The sequence below is a fragment of the Bubalus bubalis genome, chromosome 16 (assembly GCF_019923935.1).
Source record: "Bubalus bubalis isolate 160015118507 breed Murrah chromosome 16, NDDB_SH_1, whole genome shotgun sequence".
Taxonomy (NCBI): Eukaryota; Metazoa; Chordata; class Mammalia; order Artiodactyla; family Bovidae; genus Bubalus; species Bubalus bubalis.
Window position 1 is genome coordinate 8,527,116 of NC_059172.1, and position 20,232 is coordinate 8,547,347.

Here is a 20,232-nt window from a genome sequence, read left to right on the forward strand (position 1 = left end):
GAAGGACCCTCTTACCCCTCTGCAAGCTGGGTTTAGACTTGGGAGGGATGGGGCCGTGGGAGGGTGTGGCTGACAACGTGGGGACCAGGGCTGGGCGGAGGCTGGGTGGAGCCTGGGACCCCAGGAAGGGAAGGGGCCACCCACCCACCTCTCATGGAACCACTCCTTAGGGTGGGAGAAGTCAGGACCCGTGTTGTTCCCACCGACGTCCTTCGGCCAGGCCTCACTCAGGTACTTGCTAGTCTCGTGGGTGCTGTCCAGGTGGTCATGTTGCAGGTGGTCCTGGGGTCGCTGCTCCACCGGCCCCCCGGGCTTGATCTCCCAGCCATCCGGGGGCTCCACAGGCAGCAGGGCACTGCGGCCATCCTCCCACGAGCCTGCTCCCTCGTCGTAGAACAGGAGGCTCCGGGAGGGCACTGGAGAAGGAGCTCAGGGTGAGCCATGGTGCCAAGGCTCCCTCCCCGTCTAGGCTGCATTCAGGGCCCAGGGGTCAAGGACCTGGGCCCTGGACTCTTTCAGGCCTGGATCTGAATCCAGCTCAAATGATGCCCAGCTGTGTGACTGCAGGCAAGCCATGCCTTTGCTTTCACCTTTCTGAGCTTGCTCATCTGTAAAATAGGATACTAGGGGCCAACCTCCTGTCGATGCGAGGTTTAAACGAGATAACAGAGTGACTGAAACAGCACTCAGAGCAAGTTAGCGCTCCCTAAGCAGAGGGCACTGGGCTGGGGCATCTGCGAGCTGGGTTTTCATCCTACTGAACCACTCCCTTCCCGTGAGACCTTGAATAAACCTTTTCCCCATTTGAGGCCCCAGTTTACCCCTCAGGGAGATGAGGAAAAGAGAAAACACATTTGTTGGATATCTACCATGCCTATCAGACATTGTCGGCATCCTTTAACCTATATCAAATCATTAACAGAAACTCTTAGAATGAGATATTTTTAGGTCTATTTCACAAAACAGGCCATTGAGGCTCCAGGTTGTCAGGGACGTTGTACCAGTCTAAGGACGATGCACTGAGCTGCAGACCCCGGCCCGCCTGACTCCAGGAGCCACCGGCACCCTCCTCACTCTCAGGGCCCTGACCTCAGGGTCTGCCTGAGCAGGGCCCCTGCACCTCTGCGCTGCCCCAGGTCCATGGGCCAGCCTGCTCCAGGGGTCACTTCCTCCTCTTCGCCCTGCGGGGACCCTGAGCCTGAAACCCACTGCGTTCACTCTGAGGGGCTCATTCATTCCTGCGCTCCCCTGGCTCCTCTGACTCTGCTTTTGTCCATCAACATGCCTCCCCTGCCCCCTAATCCCACTCCCCCAACTTCCATTCCTTCCTCTCCGGAGTCCCCTGTGCCTCCCATCACACAGACCCATCTGGCCTTGAGAAAACGGACATGTGCCTCTCAGGATCTTACATCCCTGCCACCCACCTCCCTTAGCGACTGCCTCTTCTCTGCTTCTCTGGCTGCTCTGGTCCAGGGAGGGGTTTTCACTCCCCACCTCTGCTTCCTCTTCCCCTAACCCTCCCCACGGCCGCTCCCTCCCCTCAAGGGCCTGCAGGCCCAACTCATTTTCCCTGCAGCATCCCTCCTTCGTGAAACTCACTCCCCCCAGATCCTTGCTCCCTCCGACCTCCCATCTGTTTCCTTTTCCTCCTCCTGCCCTGCTGGATGACTCGCTCCAGGAGGCCATGAGGGACCGTCTGGAAGTTCCTCTGGAGGTCTGTCTGAAGTATCCTCTGCCTCCGGAAATCCACCCTATTCTTTGCTGCCCCCGGGGCCGGTTCTCCCCTTGCCACTTCGTGTTGTGTCTTTTCTCTCCTCTTGTGAGCGCATCAAAAAGGGAGCGACTGCTGCTCTCGTTTAGTAAGAGCCTGCAATGTACCAGGAACTGTACCGAGAGCCTTCGTGCACCATGTCATTTCGTCTTCACAGCAAACATGCTCAATAAGCGTGGAACTGGTAACTCCCATTTTCGAGATAAGAGATTAAAATTTAGCATGCTTCAGACACATGCCTGAGGTCAGGCACTTAGCGAGTGGCAGATATGACTGACTGGGAAACTCCATGTTCCTAACAGTCCTCACAAGCCCCATGGGGTGGTAACTAGCTGAGTCCACACCACCACTCCCACGCTTCTGCCCGGGACAGACATTACCAGTGGATCTTGCCACACCTTCCTGTTGATCCTGAACGGGGCCTCAGAGTCCTTCTTAACGTGCTTCATGCAGCCACTAACATCTTATGGAAAATGGCCCTGGAGCTGAAACTCACTCGCTATCCCGGTTGTAAAGTATCGATGGTGGCTTAGCAGGTGCGCCCTACCAACCGGCACCGTAACACACGGGGCTAGGGTGGGGGCATTCCTGCTGTTCCCTAAGCCTCCTCCCCTGGCCAAGCCACTCCTGGGTGGGTTGGGAATCAGGGGCTCTGCCTTGTAGTTCTTTTTTTTTTTTTGCCTTGTAGTTCTAATTCTAGAACTAACATCAAACAAATCATAGACCCTTGGGAGAGGCCTCAGTTTCCCCATCTGCAAAATGGGAAGATAGAATGAGACGGTGTCAGCCCCAGACCTGGCTCCTCGCTTGCGTCTGTCTTCTGCCCAGAAGTTGGGGCTGGTGTAGGGGGAGGTCAGCCCTGCTTGGGGCACTCACTCTGACTGGCGGCGTAGACGCTGTCAGTGGCCATCGGGTCTTCCTTCACAGTCTGGGAGCCAGAGGAGAACTCAGGGAGGCAGGGCACGAGGGAGCCCAGCACCAGGACAAAGCACAAGGCTGCCACCTGGCAGTGGAGAGAGTGTGGTGGGCAGAGCTGGGCCAGGGGATGGCGGCAGCCCTGGCCACCCCCAAGCCCCTCCCCCCTCCCCCCTCCGTGAGCCACTGGGGGCCAAAGGCTCATCATTTTTTCAGGAAATCTGCTCCCAGAGCCATGTGCGGGAGGAGAAGGTGGAGGCTGTCAGGCCATCTCAGCCCATTGGAGAGGGGCCACCCCAGGCAGCACTAGAAAAGAGAGGGAGTTGGCCAGTGTGGCTATCACCTCTGGGGCCGAAAGGAATCAGGAAAGGAAGGAAGGGGTAGGTGCTGGAGGAGACTGAGGCTGGGGCAAGGGATGGGGACATATCTTCACACTAGATTCCCAGCAGGATTCCCAGGAAGACTGGCCAGCACCGGGAGCTAAGAGTCACAGAGCCCAAACTAACACCTGCCTCTACTCCGGCTTTGCCACCTGATCCTGACAGCTCGAGGATCTTAGAGGGCCCGGGGGCAGTGATTAACCCGGAGGCCACAGGCTGTACAGCTACAGGGGACGAGGAAAAGGAGCAAGCAGAGGCTGTGGCCACAGCCTGGACACCCCACCAGGCATGTAGAGAGAGACAGGTCCATATTTCCCCGCATCGCCCCAGGCCCATCCCCCCGCTGGATCCTCAGGGGCTGCCTCCTCACGGTGCTTGGCCTGTCATCCCCTAGCAGGGTTCGTGTGAGTCACTACACATCCACACCGTGTCAGAACTGGTCAGGGAAGGTCATGTTCCGGAAGGTTCCATGGGCTTTGGGGAAAGAGGCGGGGGTCTGCTGGGGCCAGCGCACCGAGTGCTCTGCACACCACCCCCAGGCCCCGGAAAGCCGGCCTGCGGGGAGAGCGGGCCTCTTGCGGATCTGTGGGGAAGGAACAGTGACCTACCATGAGGCAGGTCCCGGTCTGGGTGGCTGCCATCTTGTAAGGTCTGGAGATCTTGCTGGTGACCAGAGTCTGGAGTTTCTGCAGCTGCTGGAGCAGAGTCCTGAGGGGGGCACAGCGGTCACCCGGCGGCTCTGACCCAGCAGGCAGGCATCTCTGCCTCCTGGAGCTCTCCCTGGGTGCGGGTGCGGGTGGGGGCACCTGGGCTGGCTCTAGACTTGGCTTCCACACCAGGTGCCCGCTTCACTCAAGGCAGAAAAGGTCACTTCCTGCTTGGCTCCTCTGTGGCGTGGCCGGGGCACCTGGCGCCCGCTTCACGGTGAATAGCTGGGTCACCCTGTGGGAGCTCAGAGGAGCCCCGTGAGGCTTCTTCTGGCCAAAGCGGAGGCTGGAGGCGGGCCTAGCCCACCTGGGCTGAGGTCACCTTCTTTTTCTTTAACCCCGCAGCAGCTGCAGCTAAACCGACCTTCCCTCCTTCTACCCTGAGCTGCTAAGAAGGACGTGTCTGGCAGCGGCCTGGTACATGGTGAGGAGTGAGCGTGCGGGGTGGTGGTAGCTACCATTTTTGTTAATTTTGTTACAGCACGTGTAACACTTTCTTCATTTACAAATTTGTATCTCATACCACGGGGTCGCAAAGAGTCAGACTCGAATGAGCGACTGAACAACGACGTCAGTCTCTTTCGCTAACTGTGGGGGCTCCCTGAGGGCAGGGACTGGGTCCTCCCCAGCAAGGACTCGGCCCACCCTTGGTGAACAAATGTTGAACCATCTCTTCCCTCCCGCCCAGCCGGTCCATGGGGTTGCAGTTCCCAGAATGTACAGCAGGTGGCGAAATAGCTCCAAGGGCCTGGCCCTATTTGGGACCAGAGAGGAATCTGGGCCAGAGGTAGGGGGTGAGGGGCGAGGGCTCCCTCCCCTCTTTCCTGAGTCAGGGGGGCATTCTCCAGGTCAGTCAGGGGAGTGGCTGGATCCCGCTGGAGAAGCTGGGGGAGAAGGAAGGAAAGAAGGAAAAAGCCTTCTGTTGAGTACCTGCTCAACAGAACAGGGTGCTGTTTTAATTACTCCCAGCGACCAATTATTAAAGACCTACTGTGGGCTCATGACTGGTCACTAACAAGAATTCAGAATAACAGCAAGAAAAAAGAAGAAGGAAAGTTAACACGAAGGGAGCATTCTCAAACACCAAGGAGAGTGCTGGCCCTTTTCTTGCTAGGTCTCATCGCATCGTCACATGAATCCGGGGAGATACCACTTCCATCGTCTCCATGTCGACAGAGAAACTGGGGCCCAGAGACGCATGACAGTTTTCCCAGGATCACAAAGACAGCACCCGGAGTTGTGACTTTCTGTGGCCACCGCATGCCAGGCCCTGTGTGGGCTCCAGACTGTTTCTCAAACTTAGTCGTGCACGTGAATCGCTTAAGTGTGTTGCTGAAATGCAGATTCTGATTCAAGTTAAGTGTGGGGAGAGGCCCGAGATTCTGCACTTCTGCAAGCCCCTAGCTGATGTTGACGTGCTGGTCTGAGAAACTCACTTTGAGTAGTAAACATGTACACCGGTGCTCTAACTTCAGGGTGCCTCAGAATTACCTGGAGGGCTTGTTAACACATAGGTTGTGGAACCTTCCCCGGATTCAATAGGGCTGGCAGGAGGCCCGAGCATGAAGCATTTCTAACAAGTGCCCAGGGGCTGCTGCTGGTTTGTGTTACCTCACTTAAGCATCTCGCCAGCCGTGTCCAGTATCTAGAGTTCTGAGTGGATAAAGGAGGAAGGGAAACTGAGGGTGCCAGGCTGCAGGGCCCCTGCTTCTGGGATTTGCATTACTCTGAGCTCAGTGGCCTCTCCTCCCTCCTGCTTCCCAGAGCTATGCCAGAGCCAGCCACTGGCTGCAGAAGGGCAGGGGTCAGGGGGCACGCAGGCGGCACCACCCACCTGTTGGCATTCTCCAGCGTTTCCACCTTCTTCCACAGTTCGTTGTTCTCAGATGTAAATGTCTCCACCCTGGGGGGGCCAAGCAGGCACAGGCTCAGCGCCAGCCCCCAGACCTGGCTTCCCCCCAACTTTGGGGTCATGTGGTGTGTGGCATGCTGAATCTTAATCCCCGACCAGGATTTGAACCTGTGCCCCTTGCACTGGGAGCACAGAGTCGTAACCACTAGACCACCAGGGAAGTCTCTCTGCTGCCTGCTTTGCCCTGCCCACCAGCATCCTACTCCCCATGCCACCCCCCCACCGCCCCCGAGAGGGTGGGAGAGGAAGCCAGGTTGGGGAGCGGAGCCCAGGCCACCCGGACTGTCCTCCTGCCCCAGGCCTCTTACTTCTTTTCTAGACACTCCACGTACTCCTTCTTCTTACGGCGGCTCTCCTGGGCCGAGATCTAGAGGGGAAAGCCCCCAAATGGGAGTTGTTATTGTTCAGTCACCATGCTGTGTCCGACTCTCTGTGATGCCGTGGACCGCAGTAGGCCAGGTTTCCCTGTCCCTCACAGAGTTACCAAGCCACGTATCCAGTTCCTGGGCTCCCCAGTTTCAGGACTGGCACGGCCAGGGGAGCAGAGCCCCGCCCCCACCCCCCAGGAAGCCCCAGGGCAGGGCCAGGGTCTGCCTCACGCTTTACCTTGTTCTTGATCTTCCTCCGGACCCTCTTCAAGGCCTTCTCCTCAGCTTTGGTGAGGGGGAGTTTGGTGGGGATGGGATAGCCCTCAGCAACCAGGGTGCGCTTCTCCTCCTCTGTCAGGAGCAGCGGCCCCGACGTCCCCTGTAATTTCTGCGGCAAGGGGGACATACTAGTTAGGAACCAGACAGCCCTGCATTCAAATCTGAGCTCAGCCATTTACCCTCAGCATGACCTGGGCAAGGCACCCAGCTCACTGAACCTCAGTTTCCTCATCTGAAAAAGGGGCGGATCTGAATTAAATCCAGTAACATGTCACAAGTGCTGAGGATGTTGCTGGCAGCCTGGCATGTTAGGCCCTCAATATATTGTTGGGAAGGGCTGGTCCCTAGATCCCATTGTGGAATCCACAGCCTCAGAGCTTACTTGTCCAGGGCCCCCTGAACAGCACCCACCTCGGACACCTACCACCTCTAGACCTGAGGGGTCCCCCACCTGTCCCAGGGCTTCTGGGCCTCCTGAACTTTGCTCTGCAAACAGTGCTCCTTGGAGGCAGCCTGGGCCATCCCCCTGGAGGTCAGGAATGTCAAGTTGTAGGCCTAGCTTGGCTGCCAGAGGGTTCTGCAGGCCTCTTGGACGCTTCCCGTTTCCTATTCATCCCCAAGCACAATTAAAAGACCTTCACTCCCATCTGCGGGGCAGGCTCCTCCTGTGTTCTGATGCGGGTGGGGATCAGGCTTAGGGCTCCCCCCAGACACTGGGCTCCTCTGGCCCCAGCTGCTTACGTGAGGGGCGGTGAGGAGCGGAGAGGTGGAGATGGCCGTGGAGGAGCGGGCCACGGGCCGGACTGGGCTGGAAGGGGGCAGAGAGCGGGGGCTCTGGGAGCCATCGCTGTCGCTGCCGTGGCTGCTGGGGGGCGTCGGAGGCATCTGCAGCAGGTCCTCTGCGGGGAGCAGGAGAAGCCAGCTTAGCCGGGCGCCCCAGCTCCGGGCAGACAGAGTTCAGCACAGCGCGGGCCTAAGTCGGTCCGAAGGCATGTGGGCAGACTGCTCGGGCCTTGACCCCTATAACGTCAGGACCCCCCTCCCCCCGGACCCTAGTATGTCAGAAAGTAGAGATGACATCCCAGAAGACAGTATCTGAGGGCCATGCCCTCTCTGACTCCACCAAGCCCAGCTCCTTTAAACCTGATTCTTGGTGGGAATTCCCTGGTGGCTCAGATGATAACGAATCCCCCTACAATGCAGGAGACCTGGGTTCCATCCTTGGGTTGGGAAGATCCCTTGGAGAAGGGAATGGCTACCCACTCCAGTGTTCTTTACTGGAGAATTCCACAGACAGAGGAGCCTGGTGTAGTCCATGGGTGGGGTCGCAGAGTTGGAAATGACTGAGCAACTAACACTAACACTCGGCAGGGATAACACAGAGGCTGGATTCTCGGGGCTCCTTTCCCTGGTGGCTCAGTCAGTAAAGAATCCACCTGCAATGCAGGAGACTGCCAGCGATGAAGGAGATCCAGGTTTGATCCCTGGGTTGGGAAGATCCCCTGGAAAAGGAAATGGCAACCCACTCCACTATTCTTGCCTGGGAAATCCCACGGACAGAGGAGCCTAGTGGGCTACAGTCCCTGGGGTTGCAAGAGTCGGACACAGGTTAGTGACTAAACCCTGACTTCATAGGGCTCAGGGTCTGTGAGCCTCCAACTTGGCAACTCCAGAAGATGACTGGAGTCTGCCCACAGCGAGACCCATGGGGATCAGACAGGGCAAATGACAGCCTCTGTCCCTTTCTTTCCATTTAACACCAGGGCGTCCATTTCCCACCTCAGGGTAACAGGGCAGCAGGCACTGAGCTTTCAGCAGACGCACCAGGAGCACTGCTCTCCCCAGCACGCCCTCCCTGCTGCCTCTCTTGGCCACAGCATCGGGAAGAAGCCTGGGCCGAGCCCAGAGGACCAAGAGCCTGGAAGGCTGCAGTCCCTGGGGTCACACAGAGTCAGACACGGCTGAGCACACGCGCACACACATGCGGGAATCTGGAGCCCACTGCACCGCAGAGCTGGGCTGAGACTGGGAGGAGGAACCACTGTGTGCTTCTAGGCTCTGCCCCCCACTGCCTCCTACAGGAGTCCCCTCTCTCTTCCTTGGCTCTCATCTGCCTCTCGTGGATGCTGTACTGTAAAGACCACTGAACTTGGAGTCAGACCCGAGTTCAAGTCCTGACTGTTGTACCCCACAACAGTGTGACCTATATTCATGTTTACTTAACATCTCCCAGCCTCACTTCCCTGTTGAACTGGGGGTGAAATGACTCCCTGTATGGAGCTGGGAGGATGCAATGGGCTAATGGATGCAACCATGCTTTATGATGTAAGGTGTTTTCACACTGGTCCCTTTCTGCTGCTGCTGCTGCTGCTAAGTCACTTCAGTCGTGTCTGACTCTGTGCGACCCCAGAGACAGCAGCCCACCAGGCTCCCCCGTCCCTGGGATTCTCCAGGCAAGAACACTGGAGTGGGTTGCCATTTCCTTCTCCAGTGCATGAAAGTGAAAAGTGAAATTGAAGTCGCTCAGTCGTGTCCGACTCTTAGCGACCCCATGGACTGCAGCCCACCAGGGTCCTCCATCCATGGGATGGTCCCTTTCTACCTCGAGTTAATTCTGTCTTCTCTCAGAGACTGTTGTGAGTAACTTGAGGGTGAAACTTGGGCCTTATTCATCTTCCTAAACCTTGTGGTGGTTAGTCCAGGGCCTGATACACAGTTGATGCTTAATCAGTGTTGGATGAATGAATGAGGTGGGACTGGAAAGATAAAGTTAGTCCTCTCTCCTGCTCAATCCAAGAAGCTCCCTCTGTCCTCTCCTGTCAGGTCTGGGGAGGTGTTTCCTGGGATCTGTCATCTTTAACCCACAACACAACCGTATAATTAGTGGTTTATCTGTGACCCTCACTACTGTGTGAGCTCCTTGGGTACAACGACTGTTTTCTTTCTGTGCATCCCCAGTTCCTGCAACTAGGAGAGGCCCAATGTACTCTTGTTGGATGGGTGGATGAATGGATAGCTGGAAAAATGGACAGATGGACAGATAAATGAGTAAATGGATGAATGGATGGATGAGCTGATGGCTACGGAGAGGACCTCAGTTAGTGAATGATGGGAGGGGAAACTGGAAAACAGGGTGAGAAGCTGGTGATAACAGTGACGAAAGCTGTAGAATGAGCAGGAAGGGCCTGGAGAGGCAGGGAACGGGCACAGAAGGGAGGAGAGGCTGTTATGGGGAGAAAAGGGATGTGTCGAGGAGACAGGGGCTGAACCGAGGGGTAAGGAATGCGGTCTGTCCAAGACTGGAGACGAAGAGCCCCTCTCCAGACACACTCACCTGGTGTCACTTTGAGGAACTGGTTCACCTCCTGGGGCTCGGCTTTGATCACTGGCAGCTGAGTCATCTCTCCTGGGGCCTGAGGAAGAGGCAGGGCTCCGTCGTCAGCTGCTCCGGGGGCCTGTCCCCACCAGGCCTGCCAACTTCCCTCCCTCCCTGAGCCCGGGGAGGGGGCGGTCTGCCCTACAGCATTAAGAAAGTAGCTGGGCTCAGGGTTCCAGGCATATCCCAGAGGGAGCAGAGGCAGGTTCTTATGCCTCAAGCAGAAGGCAAGTCAGGCCTGAGGGACGAGAGTGGTGGCCAAGGAACATCGTTTAGCTCCCGAGTTCAGGGAAGAAGGGCTTCCTGTGGCCTCGGGGCCAGGACTGTCTTTTTTGGAGGGGGTGACCCTATACCGACTGTGAACACCATGCAGGCCTGGGTGTGTGGGTTGCCATGAGACCCACATAATGTGATGTCTGGCAGATCACACTGCCAGATACACTGCCAGACTCCCTGAACGGTAATCACAATGCTGACGAAGGAGGCATTAGAGAAAGGTCCCCGAGCGTCCCTGAGCAGCTGAAATCTGAGTCCTGAAGTAGAAACAGCAGTATTCCAGATACAGGGTGGGGCAGGACGTGGGTGAGGGGAAAGGCACTCCACGTGGAGGAAAAAGCATCTGCGAAAGCACAGCGCCCAGACAGAGCCCGGCTAGATCCGGAAACGGTGCGCACAGAGGGCGTCCAGAGTGTAGCCTGTGTCAGAGGCGTGGTGGCGAGACACAGACCAGAAGACCTGGGGAGAGGACGTGGCTCCCCTGAGCCCAGCGCCTAACTTCCATGACCTTGGCTCCACGGCCATCCTGTCTTCCCTTCCTGCTCTGGGGAGGCCTCAGGAGTCGCAGAGCCAGCCCTGAAGATGGTCCCCAAAGATCCTCTCTGTCTGCAGCCAGCCCTGAACCCTCCAGTCCCTGGTGGAGGAGGAGGGATTGCCCTTTCTTGCCTAGGTGTGCAGGCTAAGTCGCTTCCGTCATGTCTGACTCTTTGCGACCCCAGGCTCTCTCGCGTCCATGGGATTCTCCAGGCAAGAATGCTGAAGTGGAGTGGGTTGCCATTTCCTCCTCCGGTGGATCTTCCCGACTCAGGGATCAAACCCGTGTCTCTTACATCTCTGGCACTGTCAGGCAGGCTCCTTATGCTGCTGCCACCTGGGAGGCCTTGGGTCACGTGCGTTTTGAGCGGGTGAGCCATGTGGCCAGCAGGGGGCAGTGCCAGCCAAACCCTGACTCAAGGGATTCCAAGAGCTTCCCGGTGACTTCAGTGGTAAAGGATGCTCCTGCCAATACATGAGATGGGGCTTCGCATCCCTGGGTGGGGAAGATCCCCTGGAGAAAGAAATGACAACCCACTCCGGTATTCTTGCCTGGGAAATCCCATGGACAGAGGAGCCTGGTGGGCTAGTCACAAAGAGTCGGACACAACGTAGCAACTAAACAACAACTCGTGTTTTAGACGCAAGAGTAGGAGCCCGTTAGCCATAATTCAAGCTCCCATTTTACAGAGAAGGAAGCTGAGGAATGAAGAAGGAAGGCACCGTGCCCACAGCACAAGTGGGAGCAGAGCCGGGACCAGGCAGGGCCTCTCCCAGGCACCGGGAGTCTGGGCCTCACGGCCCCAGAAGGGTCTTCAGAGGTCTGCTTTGGTTCTATAGCTGAGCGACGGTATCTAGACATTCATGGGGGGAAGGCCGGCCTGCGCGTGTAGGTTAAACATATTCATCTCATGAATATAAACAATGGAAATAGGGTATAATTTTTATATTTCCATTTAGGTGTTTCTTCATTTTTAAAAATCTGGACACTGAGAAAATTAAGTGGCCTGGGCTGTCTCCTACCCTGAGACCCTGGATGGGGTCCCCGACACCCAGCCCTGCCTGGGTCCCTTCGTCTTCTTCCGTACACAGCGAGGGCCCCTGTGGTCTGAGTCTGTTCTAGGTTGGTGAAAGGGTGGCCCAAGGTGGGGGCAGAGACAGAGTCTGGAGACTCCTAAGGGCCACGCTGCTCCCTGCTCAGAGCCCCAGGGTGCCCAGGGTTTCGGATGGCCCTTCCTACAGAGATCCAGCCCCCCTCCTCCCGCCCTCAGCCCCTGTAAACAGACCCCAGGCTCACCTGGTGGGGGACGGGCAGCCTGGTCAGGGGGCTGAGGCCCAGCAGTGGGGTGGTGGCCATGGCGGCGGCGGCAGCCATGGCTGAGGAGGCGGCCAGAGGGTCCACGGGCAGCTCCGGGCTCTGTTCCTGCTTCACCATGACTGAGCACAGTTTGTGCCCCAGCACCCACGCTCCATGTTCCATATCTAGGGAAGGGGGCAGGACCCAGGCTCAGGTGACTCCCAGAGCAGAGGGCTCGGCCCCTCTCCTGGCCCCTTGCTGGACACGGCCGTGGAGGGATGTTAGGGTACACCAGGAAGCAGGAAGGGAAGGGCATGGGGGGCGGCGCTGCTGAGGTGGGAGGGCAGAGTGGGCTGGGCCCAGAACAGATGGAGGCCTCTTCTTCATTCAGCAGTTTACAGAGTGGGCTTGAACAATAGACCCCTCCCGCCTGGCTGTGTGACCTTAGGCAAGGTGCTTAACCTCTCTGAGCCTTAGCTTCCTTACCTGTAAAAGTACTGGTCAAGAAGTAAATGTTCAACAAATGGCAGCTATTGTGAATACGATTACATTTATTTGGCAAACATCTAATGAGTGCCATGCTAGGTGCTGGGGGTCTGGAGAGAGTCACGAGCAGTTTAGCGCGGTTAGAACACAAAGATGGAGTCAGAGAGGCCAGCAGGGATGGGTCGGCCTTGGAGGCTGGACTTGGAGCTGTGACTTTGTCCTAAAGGTAATGAGGAGACACTGAAGGGTTTTAAGCACACTTGGGTTTGTGAGGTTAAAAAAGATCACTCTGCCTCTGTGTGCAGACTGGACTGACCGCAGGCGAGATAGAGGCGGTGAGACCCTCAGGAGGCTGTTTCCGGAGAGAGGAAACGAGGCACGTGCTTAGGCAGTGGCTGCAGGGGTGGAGAAGAATATACTGGAGGCAAGATAAGAAGGAAGACTCCACGGGGCCGTCTGGTGCCTGGATGGGACAGTGGGTGATGCTCAGGCTTCCCAGGGCAGCGTCCACCTCCTGCCCACCTCGTGGGCCTCTTGGCCTCACCTGGGCCACAGGGCTGCAGGGCGTCACCCCCTTTCCTGATGGGTGCCTACAGTCCTCCTCTCCAAGTCAGCTGCTGGTGGCCCCAGCAACTGGCTCGGGTGAGGCTGAGGTCTGAGGAGCCAGCACAGAGGGGCTAGAGGGACCGGAGGCTCTGAGGCCCGTTATGGGTGGGGAGAAGGGCTTCAGCAGCTGCCTGATCCCACCTCTGAGGCCAGGCCCCACCCTGCAGGGAGCCTGAGGGCCCCCGCCCCTGGGCTCCAGGAACACCCACAATCTTCCCAAATTACAGGGCCAGCCTGCCGGCCTCCGGGAAGCTGCCCCCTGCAAAGGACCCACAGACAAATTGCTCTAAAAATAGACTTGGGGTGGCGAGGAGTTGCCGGGCTGGGAAGCGGTCCACCCCACATGCTGCCCTTCCCCAGGCTGGGGTCCGCTGCCCCACTGAGGTGACCTCCAGACGGCAGGGCTGAGGTCAGGGCATGTAGGGACACTGCTGGGACCTCCACAGCCACGAGCCCTGGAGCCTCTTAAAGCCCCAGCAGGTGTCCCTGCCCTCAAGCGGGGGGATGGGGCAGGGTATAAGGGCCTGTCTCTGCCCTTGGGGAATCTCAAAGACCCTCAGAAGCAGCTCACACATCGAGCACTGGGACCGATTCCAAGCTCTCGATGCATATGAATTTGTGTATTCCTGCCATCAACTCTGGGGGCCAGAACTGCTCTTCTGTCCACTTAATAGATGAGAAAATTTAAAAACTCCACTCAAGACCATTGTCCTCTGAAGGGAAGGGAACCCTGTTCATGGTTCTAGCCACTATCGTCTTAATAGGACTTTATATACACAATGAAATAGCCACAAATTATACATATGGAGATAGTGAAGGACAGGGAAGCCTGGTGTGCTGCAGTCCATGGGGTTGCAAAGAGTCAGAAACACGTAGAGACTGAATAACAACAAATATATATATAGATACACACACATAAATATATTTATATAGGGACGTCCCTAGTGGCTCAGACAATAAAGAATTCACCTGTGACGCGGGAGACCTGGGTTCAGTCTCTGGGTACAGAAGATCTCCAGGAGAAGGGAATGGCAACCCACTCCAGTACTCTTGCCTGGAGAATTCCATGACAGAGGAGCCTGGCGGGCTACAGTCCACAAAGTCTGGAACATGGCTGAGTGACTATCACTTTCACTTCCATATATTATATATATGAGCCAGAATTCTCAAGCTATTTATGTCTTCATTTGATAATTGAGATTCAGAGAAGTAAAGCAACTTGTTCAAGGTCACACAGTAGCTGGTAGAGGCACCGGGATGCACACCAAAGCCAGTACCCCTTACTGCCCCTTAAGGCTGGCAAGTGTGGTGCTGGCAAGGGTATGAGGTTTAGAACCAGGGGGCCTGCTTGCTCCCAGGTCCCTGCTCTGCATTTTACTATGTGTGTGACCAAAACAACTCAGCTTTCCTGAAGTCTCATTTTCCTTACCAGACAAATAGGGAGTATGATTAAAGTGACTCTGACCTCACCTGTGAGTTGTGAGAAATAAACGAAATAATTAACAGGAAGGCACTTTGTAGACTGGACAGTGCTATCGAAACGTTTACTGTTATTCCCATTTGAGATGAAGAAACTGAGGCTTATAAAGGCTGAGTCCAGGATCACCCAGCCAAACAGGAAGGAGCCAGCACGACCTGTATCTGAGGAAACACCCAAAGAGACCATTTCTAGGGAGGGTGCAGGCTGGCCTTCTCGAATGTTGATCGCCTGAGAGGAAAGACTCAAAGGGTCCTTTGCATAACAGGGGAAGAGGTGGGCAGAGGAGAGCTTTAGGGAACTCTGCCTTCCGGAGTAGAAGTAGGTGGGGTGCGGGTGGCTCTCCCAGGTAACGTCTCAGAGGACTGCACAGTGGGAGGAGGTGGTAAGGTTCTAGAGTCTTGGTAACTTGTTCATATGTACTGTTTAATCCTCCCCACCCCAGCCCCTCAGCTATTTCATCTAAGACTGGTTCTCGGACCTAAGCATCAGTCGGTGTCACCTGGAAGGCTGGACCCTCCCCACAGGGTTTCTGATCTGGCAGGTTTGGGTGGGACCCAAGAAACTGCATTTCCATCGAGTTCCCAGGTGATGCTGCTGGTCTGGGACCTGCCCCTTTGCACATCAAGTCAGTGGAAGAGCCTCTTGACAAGGGCCCTTCTGGGTTGGACTTGAGGAAGAGCTGAAACACGGAGGACGGTCTCCCTTGAGAGGTGGCTGTGAGTGGCTTCTCTGGGTCTGGGGTCCTGGGCCCTGCCACCCCTTCTTACCTTGGGTGGTGTCTTCCATCTTGATGGGCACGACGGGGCTCTGAGGCGCCGAGTCACCGCTCAGGGAGTAGCTGTGCTCAGCCTGGATGCCCGGCGTGGGGGAGTCCAGTTCCATGTCCAGGAGAGGGCTCTTCTCGTCCAGCACAGGGTCATCAAAGAAACTGCTGAACAGGTCGTTGGAGAAGTCCTCCATGTTCTCTGCAAAGTGGTCCAGGTGCTCGGGGAAGTGCTAGGGGAGGAAGAGGGGGGAAGAGGGGGTCAGCTTATCCACCGTGGTCCCCGTGTCAACAACAAAAGGGCGCTTGCCAAGGCTATTTGCCATCTGGCCACCCACTCCAGGATTCTCGCTTGGAAAATCCCATGGGCAGAGGAGCCTGGTGGGCTACAGTCCATAGGGTCACCAAGAGTTGCACATGACTGAGCAACTAATGGAGAAGGCAATGGCACCCCACTCCAGTACTCTTGCCTGGAAAATCCCATGGACGGAGGAGCCTGGTAGGCTGTAGTCCATGGGGTCGCTAAGAGTCGGACACGACTGAGCGACTTCCCTTTCCCTTTTCACTTTCATGCATTGGAGAAGGAAATGGCAACCCACTCCAGTGTTCTTGCCTGGAGACTCCCAGGGACGGGGGAGCCTGGTGGGCTGCCGTCTATGGGGCTGCACAGACTTGGACACGACTGAAGCGACTTAGCAGCAGCAGCAGCAGAGCAACTAAACCACCATCTTGGGGAGGGAGGAGGGAGGAGGGTTCAGGATGGGGAACACATGTATACCTGTGGCAGATTCATTTCGATATTTGGCAAAACTAATACAATTATGTAAAGTTTAAAAATAAAATAAAATTAAAAAATAAACAAATAAACCACCATCTGTGGAGACTGAACGCTGTGCTACTGCAGCTGTTGACCTTTGACACGCCCTGACAGGAGTTCAGGGAGGAGAATCAGGCACTCTACGCTCCAGAAAAATGAGTGACACAGGTCCTTAGAGAGTTAGATATTTTCAGCAACTGATTTCATGATCCCAGTCCTTGCATCTCCTCGTATCTAGACAAGCACTAAATCTCTTCATTGGGGACATCAGCGCCTTGTGACTAGCAGAACACCTTTTGTAAGTTAAGTACTGGATTGCATGGAACGCCCCCTTCACCAGAATCATATGCATTGATCTTCCCCCACATCCTCTTTGGAGCAGTTTCTCAGAACTGTCTGAGGTGCTGTCTCCTGGGCTACAGTCCTCATTTTGCCCCCAAATAAAATTTAACTCCCAACTCTCCTGTTGTGCATCTTTTTTAGTCAACACCTGCAACCTCCCCATCACTCTTCCCACTGAAAGCGTGTACCTCAGACGGGGACGTGAACCCCTGTGGCCAGGATCCCACAGTTGCAGCATGAGGGATCTAATTCCCTGACCAGGAATTGAACCCGGCCCCCTGCATTGGGAGCTCGGGGTAATCTTAGCCGCTGGACTACCACGTAAGTCCCCCAACTATCATCCTTTCTATCTCTACTGTTACTGCATCACCACATTACCGTCACCACCACCTCCACTGATGTCCCCAACCTCTCTGCGGTATCCTCAAGGTTGTGCCCTGGATGGTGTGAAAGAATCCAAGCGATAGGACACGTGGCTATAATTCTGGCCCTGTGACCTTGGTCAAATCGCTTAGATTGCCCAAGCCTGCTTCTCAGCCCACTCTACTTCCATCACAAGAGGACTAAGGAACTAAGTACTAAAGAATAACTCTACCTCCGCCAGCAAGGTTGCATTCCGAAGGCGTTATCAGTGACTTTTGTATTCGATTCTCTTTTGCTGGAATGCAAGGTGGGGAGATTATCGAGGACTCTGCTCCCCTCAATGGATATGAGTTTGAGCAAACTCCGGGAGATAGTGGAGGACAGAGGAGCCTGGTGAGCTGCAGTCCTTGGGATCACAGAGTCAGACACAACTGAGTGACTGAACAGCTGCTCCCCTCATCGGTAGGGTCCTCACTTGTCCTCATGCCTCCAGTGTTTCCGTTTTCCCAGACATTCTTTCTGCCAAGAGATCAGGCCCCAGGGCCGTTATCACTTGGTTTGAATCCTGGCCCTGACGCTCCTCGCTATGACTCAATGCTGTTCAGACTGCAGGGGGTGACTCAGTAGTGGGTTGTGAAGCAGGTCATCACCAGAATTTAAGGAAAAAGAAAACAGAACAAAATAGATTAGAAAAATACCAGGGTGTGCTGCACATAGGGAAGTTAAATACGTGGTAAATTTTTATCTCAGTTATGGGTGTGTGTATGTTCATGAGAAGGATGTAAAATATATTTCTCAGAAACAAAATAGTCTGAAAAATACTGGTCTCCGTGATCCTAGGAAAGTTGATCAATGTTTCTATGCTTCATTTCCTCCTTTGTACAGTGGGGGTGATAATAGTTCTTATCTGCTAGGGTTATTGTGAGGATTAAACAAGTTAATATATGTAAAGCACTTAGAATAGTTCCTGGTACATAGTAATTACTCAACAAACCTCTTATTAATAAAGCATCCAGCAGTAGCTGGTACATAGGAAGTTCTTGTTTTTTCTCTCTGCTGCTGCTGCTGCTAAGTCACTTCAGTCGTGTCCGACTCTGTGTGACCCCATGGACGGCATCCCACCAGGCTCCCCCGTCCCTGGGATTCTCCAGGCAAGAACACTGGAGTGGGTTGCCATTTCCTTCTCCAATGCATGAAAGTGATAAGTGAAAGTGAATGTCTCAGTCATGTCTGACTCTTAGCAACCCCATGGACTGCAGCAAATTATAAATATGTAAGGACACGTTAGTATTCTTCATTTTTCTTTTTTTGGCCGCTCTGGGCTGCACGTGGGATCTTAGTTCCCCAGTCAGGGATCGAACCCACCCTTCTGCCCCCTCCTGCAATGGCAGCCATAGAGTCTTAACCACAGGGAAGCCTCCTGTTCATTCGTTTTTCACTGACTGAATGAATTTGCTGGGGTTTTGCTTCTGACCCTGGGGGTCCCAGCTGGTGAATGGGTAAGAAGCTTTCTGGCCTGGAATAATTGGCACTTGTCCTAGTCTGGAAGGGATGATCAGAAAAGCCCTTGATGTAAGAATAAGATTCAGGGGGTCAAGACTTTTAACTCTTAGCTCACTCATTGCTAAGTTAATTCACTTTTCTAGGCCTCAGTTTCCTCATCTGTAATGGGGAAAATAATAGTTCCAACCTCATAGTGTTTTTATGAGGATCAAATATGCATTAGGTGCTTAATGCTACCCTCATAGGATTATGAGGATAAAGTGAGGAAATGCATAAAACACATGTATCCAAATAACATACAAATACATCTGCACAGTAGTCCTATAACACTGAGAACAGGGCCTAGTATGCAGTGGGTGCTCAATAATTGCTGTTTTACGAAAACCCTAACCCTGGGCCTGAGGTGAACTGAGCCTGGAGCCAATGCGGGGAGGTGGTTTGGTCCTCCCCCCCAAATCAGAGAATCCAGGATAAAATGAGTTCACAAATCCATTGACTTAAGCACTCTCACCTCTCCCCAGCTTGTCAGAACTTAAGATCACTAGCCTGCATTTGTCTTGCGATGTTAACTTTCCAAAGCGCTTTCATAGGCACCGTCTTATATAATCCTCACAACTATCCAAAGAGACAAGGAAGTTGCATATCTACATTTGGCAGATAGGGAAACTGAGGCCCAGGGAGCCAAGGAGAGCAGTGAAGGGTCCACAACCCGCCACCACCCAGTCCTTCCCCAATGGCACTGGACTTTCCCCTGGTCAGGAATTGCTCATCTGCTGGACTGTGAACTCCCTGAGCTAGGGTCTGCACTTGTTCACCTGCTGGGTCCCAGCCCCTGGCCCAGGACAGACACTCAACACCTGGTGGAGGGATAGGGCCTTGTACCCCAGAGGGCAACACCACCAGTATGTCAATGATCCATCAATGCCTGGGGTGAGGTAGTACCTGGAGGTCAGAGGCTGAACAAGTCTCTAAGAATAATAATGATCCCAGCCGAAGGCCATCCACCAGGCACAACGCCCCCCAAACACACAGTCAGTCACAGGTTGTACGGTGCGGGCCGCACCTCCGGCGGGGTCTGGGCCAGCCCAGCTGGGGGCGCCCTCTCTCTCTCTTTCCTTTTCTTTCTCTCTGGGTCTCTCAAAGGCCTGGTGTGGGGCCCAGTGGGAGAGGGCTGTGAGGAGCCCAGTGAGTCAGCTGTTAAGGTATTTCTTCAGCAGCTGCGTCTCAGGCGATAAGGGTTTGCCAAGCCCTTTTCCGGGGCCTGGGAGAGGAGAGAGGCTTCCTCCAGTCTGGGCCAGGGTCCCTCAAGGATTCAGCTCCATGCAGACAAGCCAGTCCTTCTCAGAGACCCCTTATGGGGTGCCCATAGGGAACCTGCTGAGGGAGCTCAGTTGGCCCCACTTTGTGAGTGGCCCCACCCACCTGCTGGAGACAGCAGCCAAGGCCCAGCCCGACAGAGCTTCCAGAGGGTGGGAGCCAAGTGGAAGGGGAGGGCAGCCAAGGGTCAGGCAGTAGAGGGGGCAGGGGACACTCAGAGAACCAGGGCTTCCTTGCTCGGGACTTCCCCGTGTGCTGGGTGGACCTCCGGTGGCGACGGTGGGCATGTCCCATCACCCCTGTTTCTATCTGATGCCTGGCCTCTCAGCCAGTTATGGTTTACACCATTAATTTAGAGGCAGAAGGGACCTGAGAAAACCCATGGTCCACGCCCCCTCTCCCACTTGCTAATGAGGAAGCTGAGGTCCAGAGAGGGACCTATCATCGTCACATAGTGAGGCGGTGATGTTGAGGGAGGGGTTACCAACAGCTCCGGGGCTGCGCAGGAATAGCGGAGCAACTTCTTCTTGACCTCTTCTCTTCCTCTGTAACCACCTTCCCCACCCCCAACCCCAGACGGCCCCCTCTGGAGATCTCAGGCCTCCTCCTAAGCTCCAGCAAGACTCCTTGTCCCGCCTCCCTACGCCCCAAAAAACTACAACCAGCTCGTCCTCCAGTTCACACACAGAAAGTTCAGGTTTCAGACACGACAGGGGTGGGAGGCAGGATCCTACCTACTG

At 55.2% G+C, this 20,232-nt stretch overlaps 1 protein-coding gene across 2 annotated transcripts in view; it reads right to left on the reverse strand.

Annotated features, from left to right (window-relative positions):
• Positions 1-20,232, reverse strand: part of CREB3L1 (cAMP responsive element binding protein 3 like 1) — a 37,287-nt gene that overhangs the window by 793 nt on the left and 16,262 nt on the right. The window contains exons 1-11 of one of the 2 annotated variants that reach the window (XM_025266133.3): positions 16,905-16,943; positions 15,155-15,383; positions 11,816-12,000; positions 9,667-9,745; positions 7,074-7,231; positions 6,292-6,441; positions 5,994-6,052; positions 5,608-5,676; positions 3,675-3,774; positions 2,648-2,774; positions 149-416 (exon numbers count right to left, since the gene is read on the reverse strand). In XM_025266133.3, coding sequence (XP_025121918.1) covers positions 149-416; positions 2,648-2,774; positions 3,675-3,774; positions 5,608-5,676; positions 5,994-6,052; positions 6,292-6,441; positions 7,074-7,231; positions 9,667-9,745; positions 11,816-12,000; positions 15,155-15,347 — 1,388 coding nt within the window. In that variant the 5' untranslated portion in view covers positions 15,348-15,383; positions 16,905-16,943. Of the gene's footprint in view, positions 1-148; positions 417-2,647; positions 2,775-3,674; positions 3,775-5,607; positions 5,677-5,993; positions 6,053-6,291; positions 6,442-7,073; positions 7,232-9,666; positions 9,746-11,815; positions 12,001-15,154; positions 15,384-16,904; positions 16,944-20,232 lie in introns of those variants that run through there. The other variant, XM_006042369.4, reaches the window with a different exon arrangement.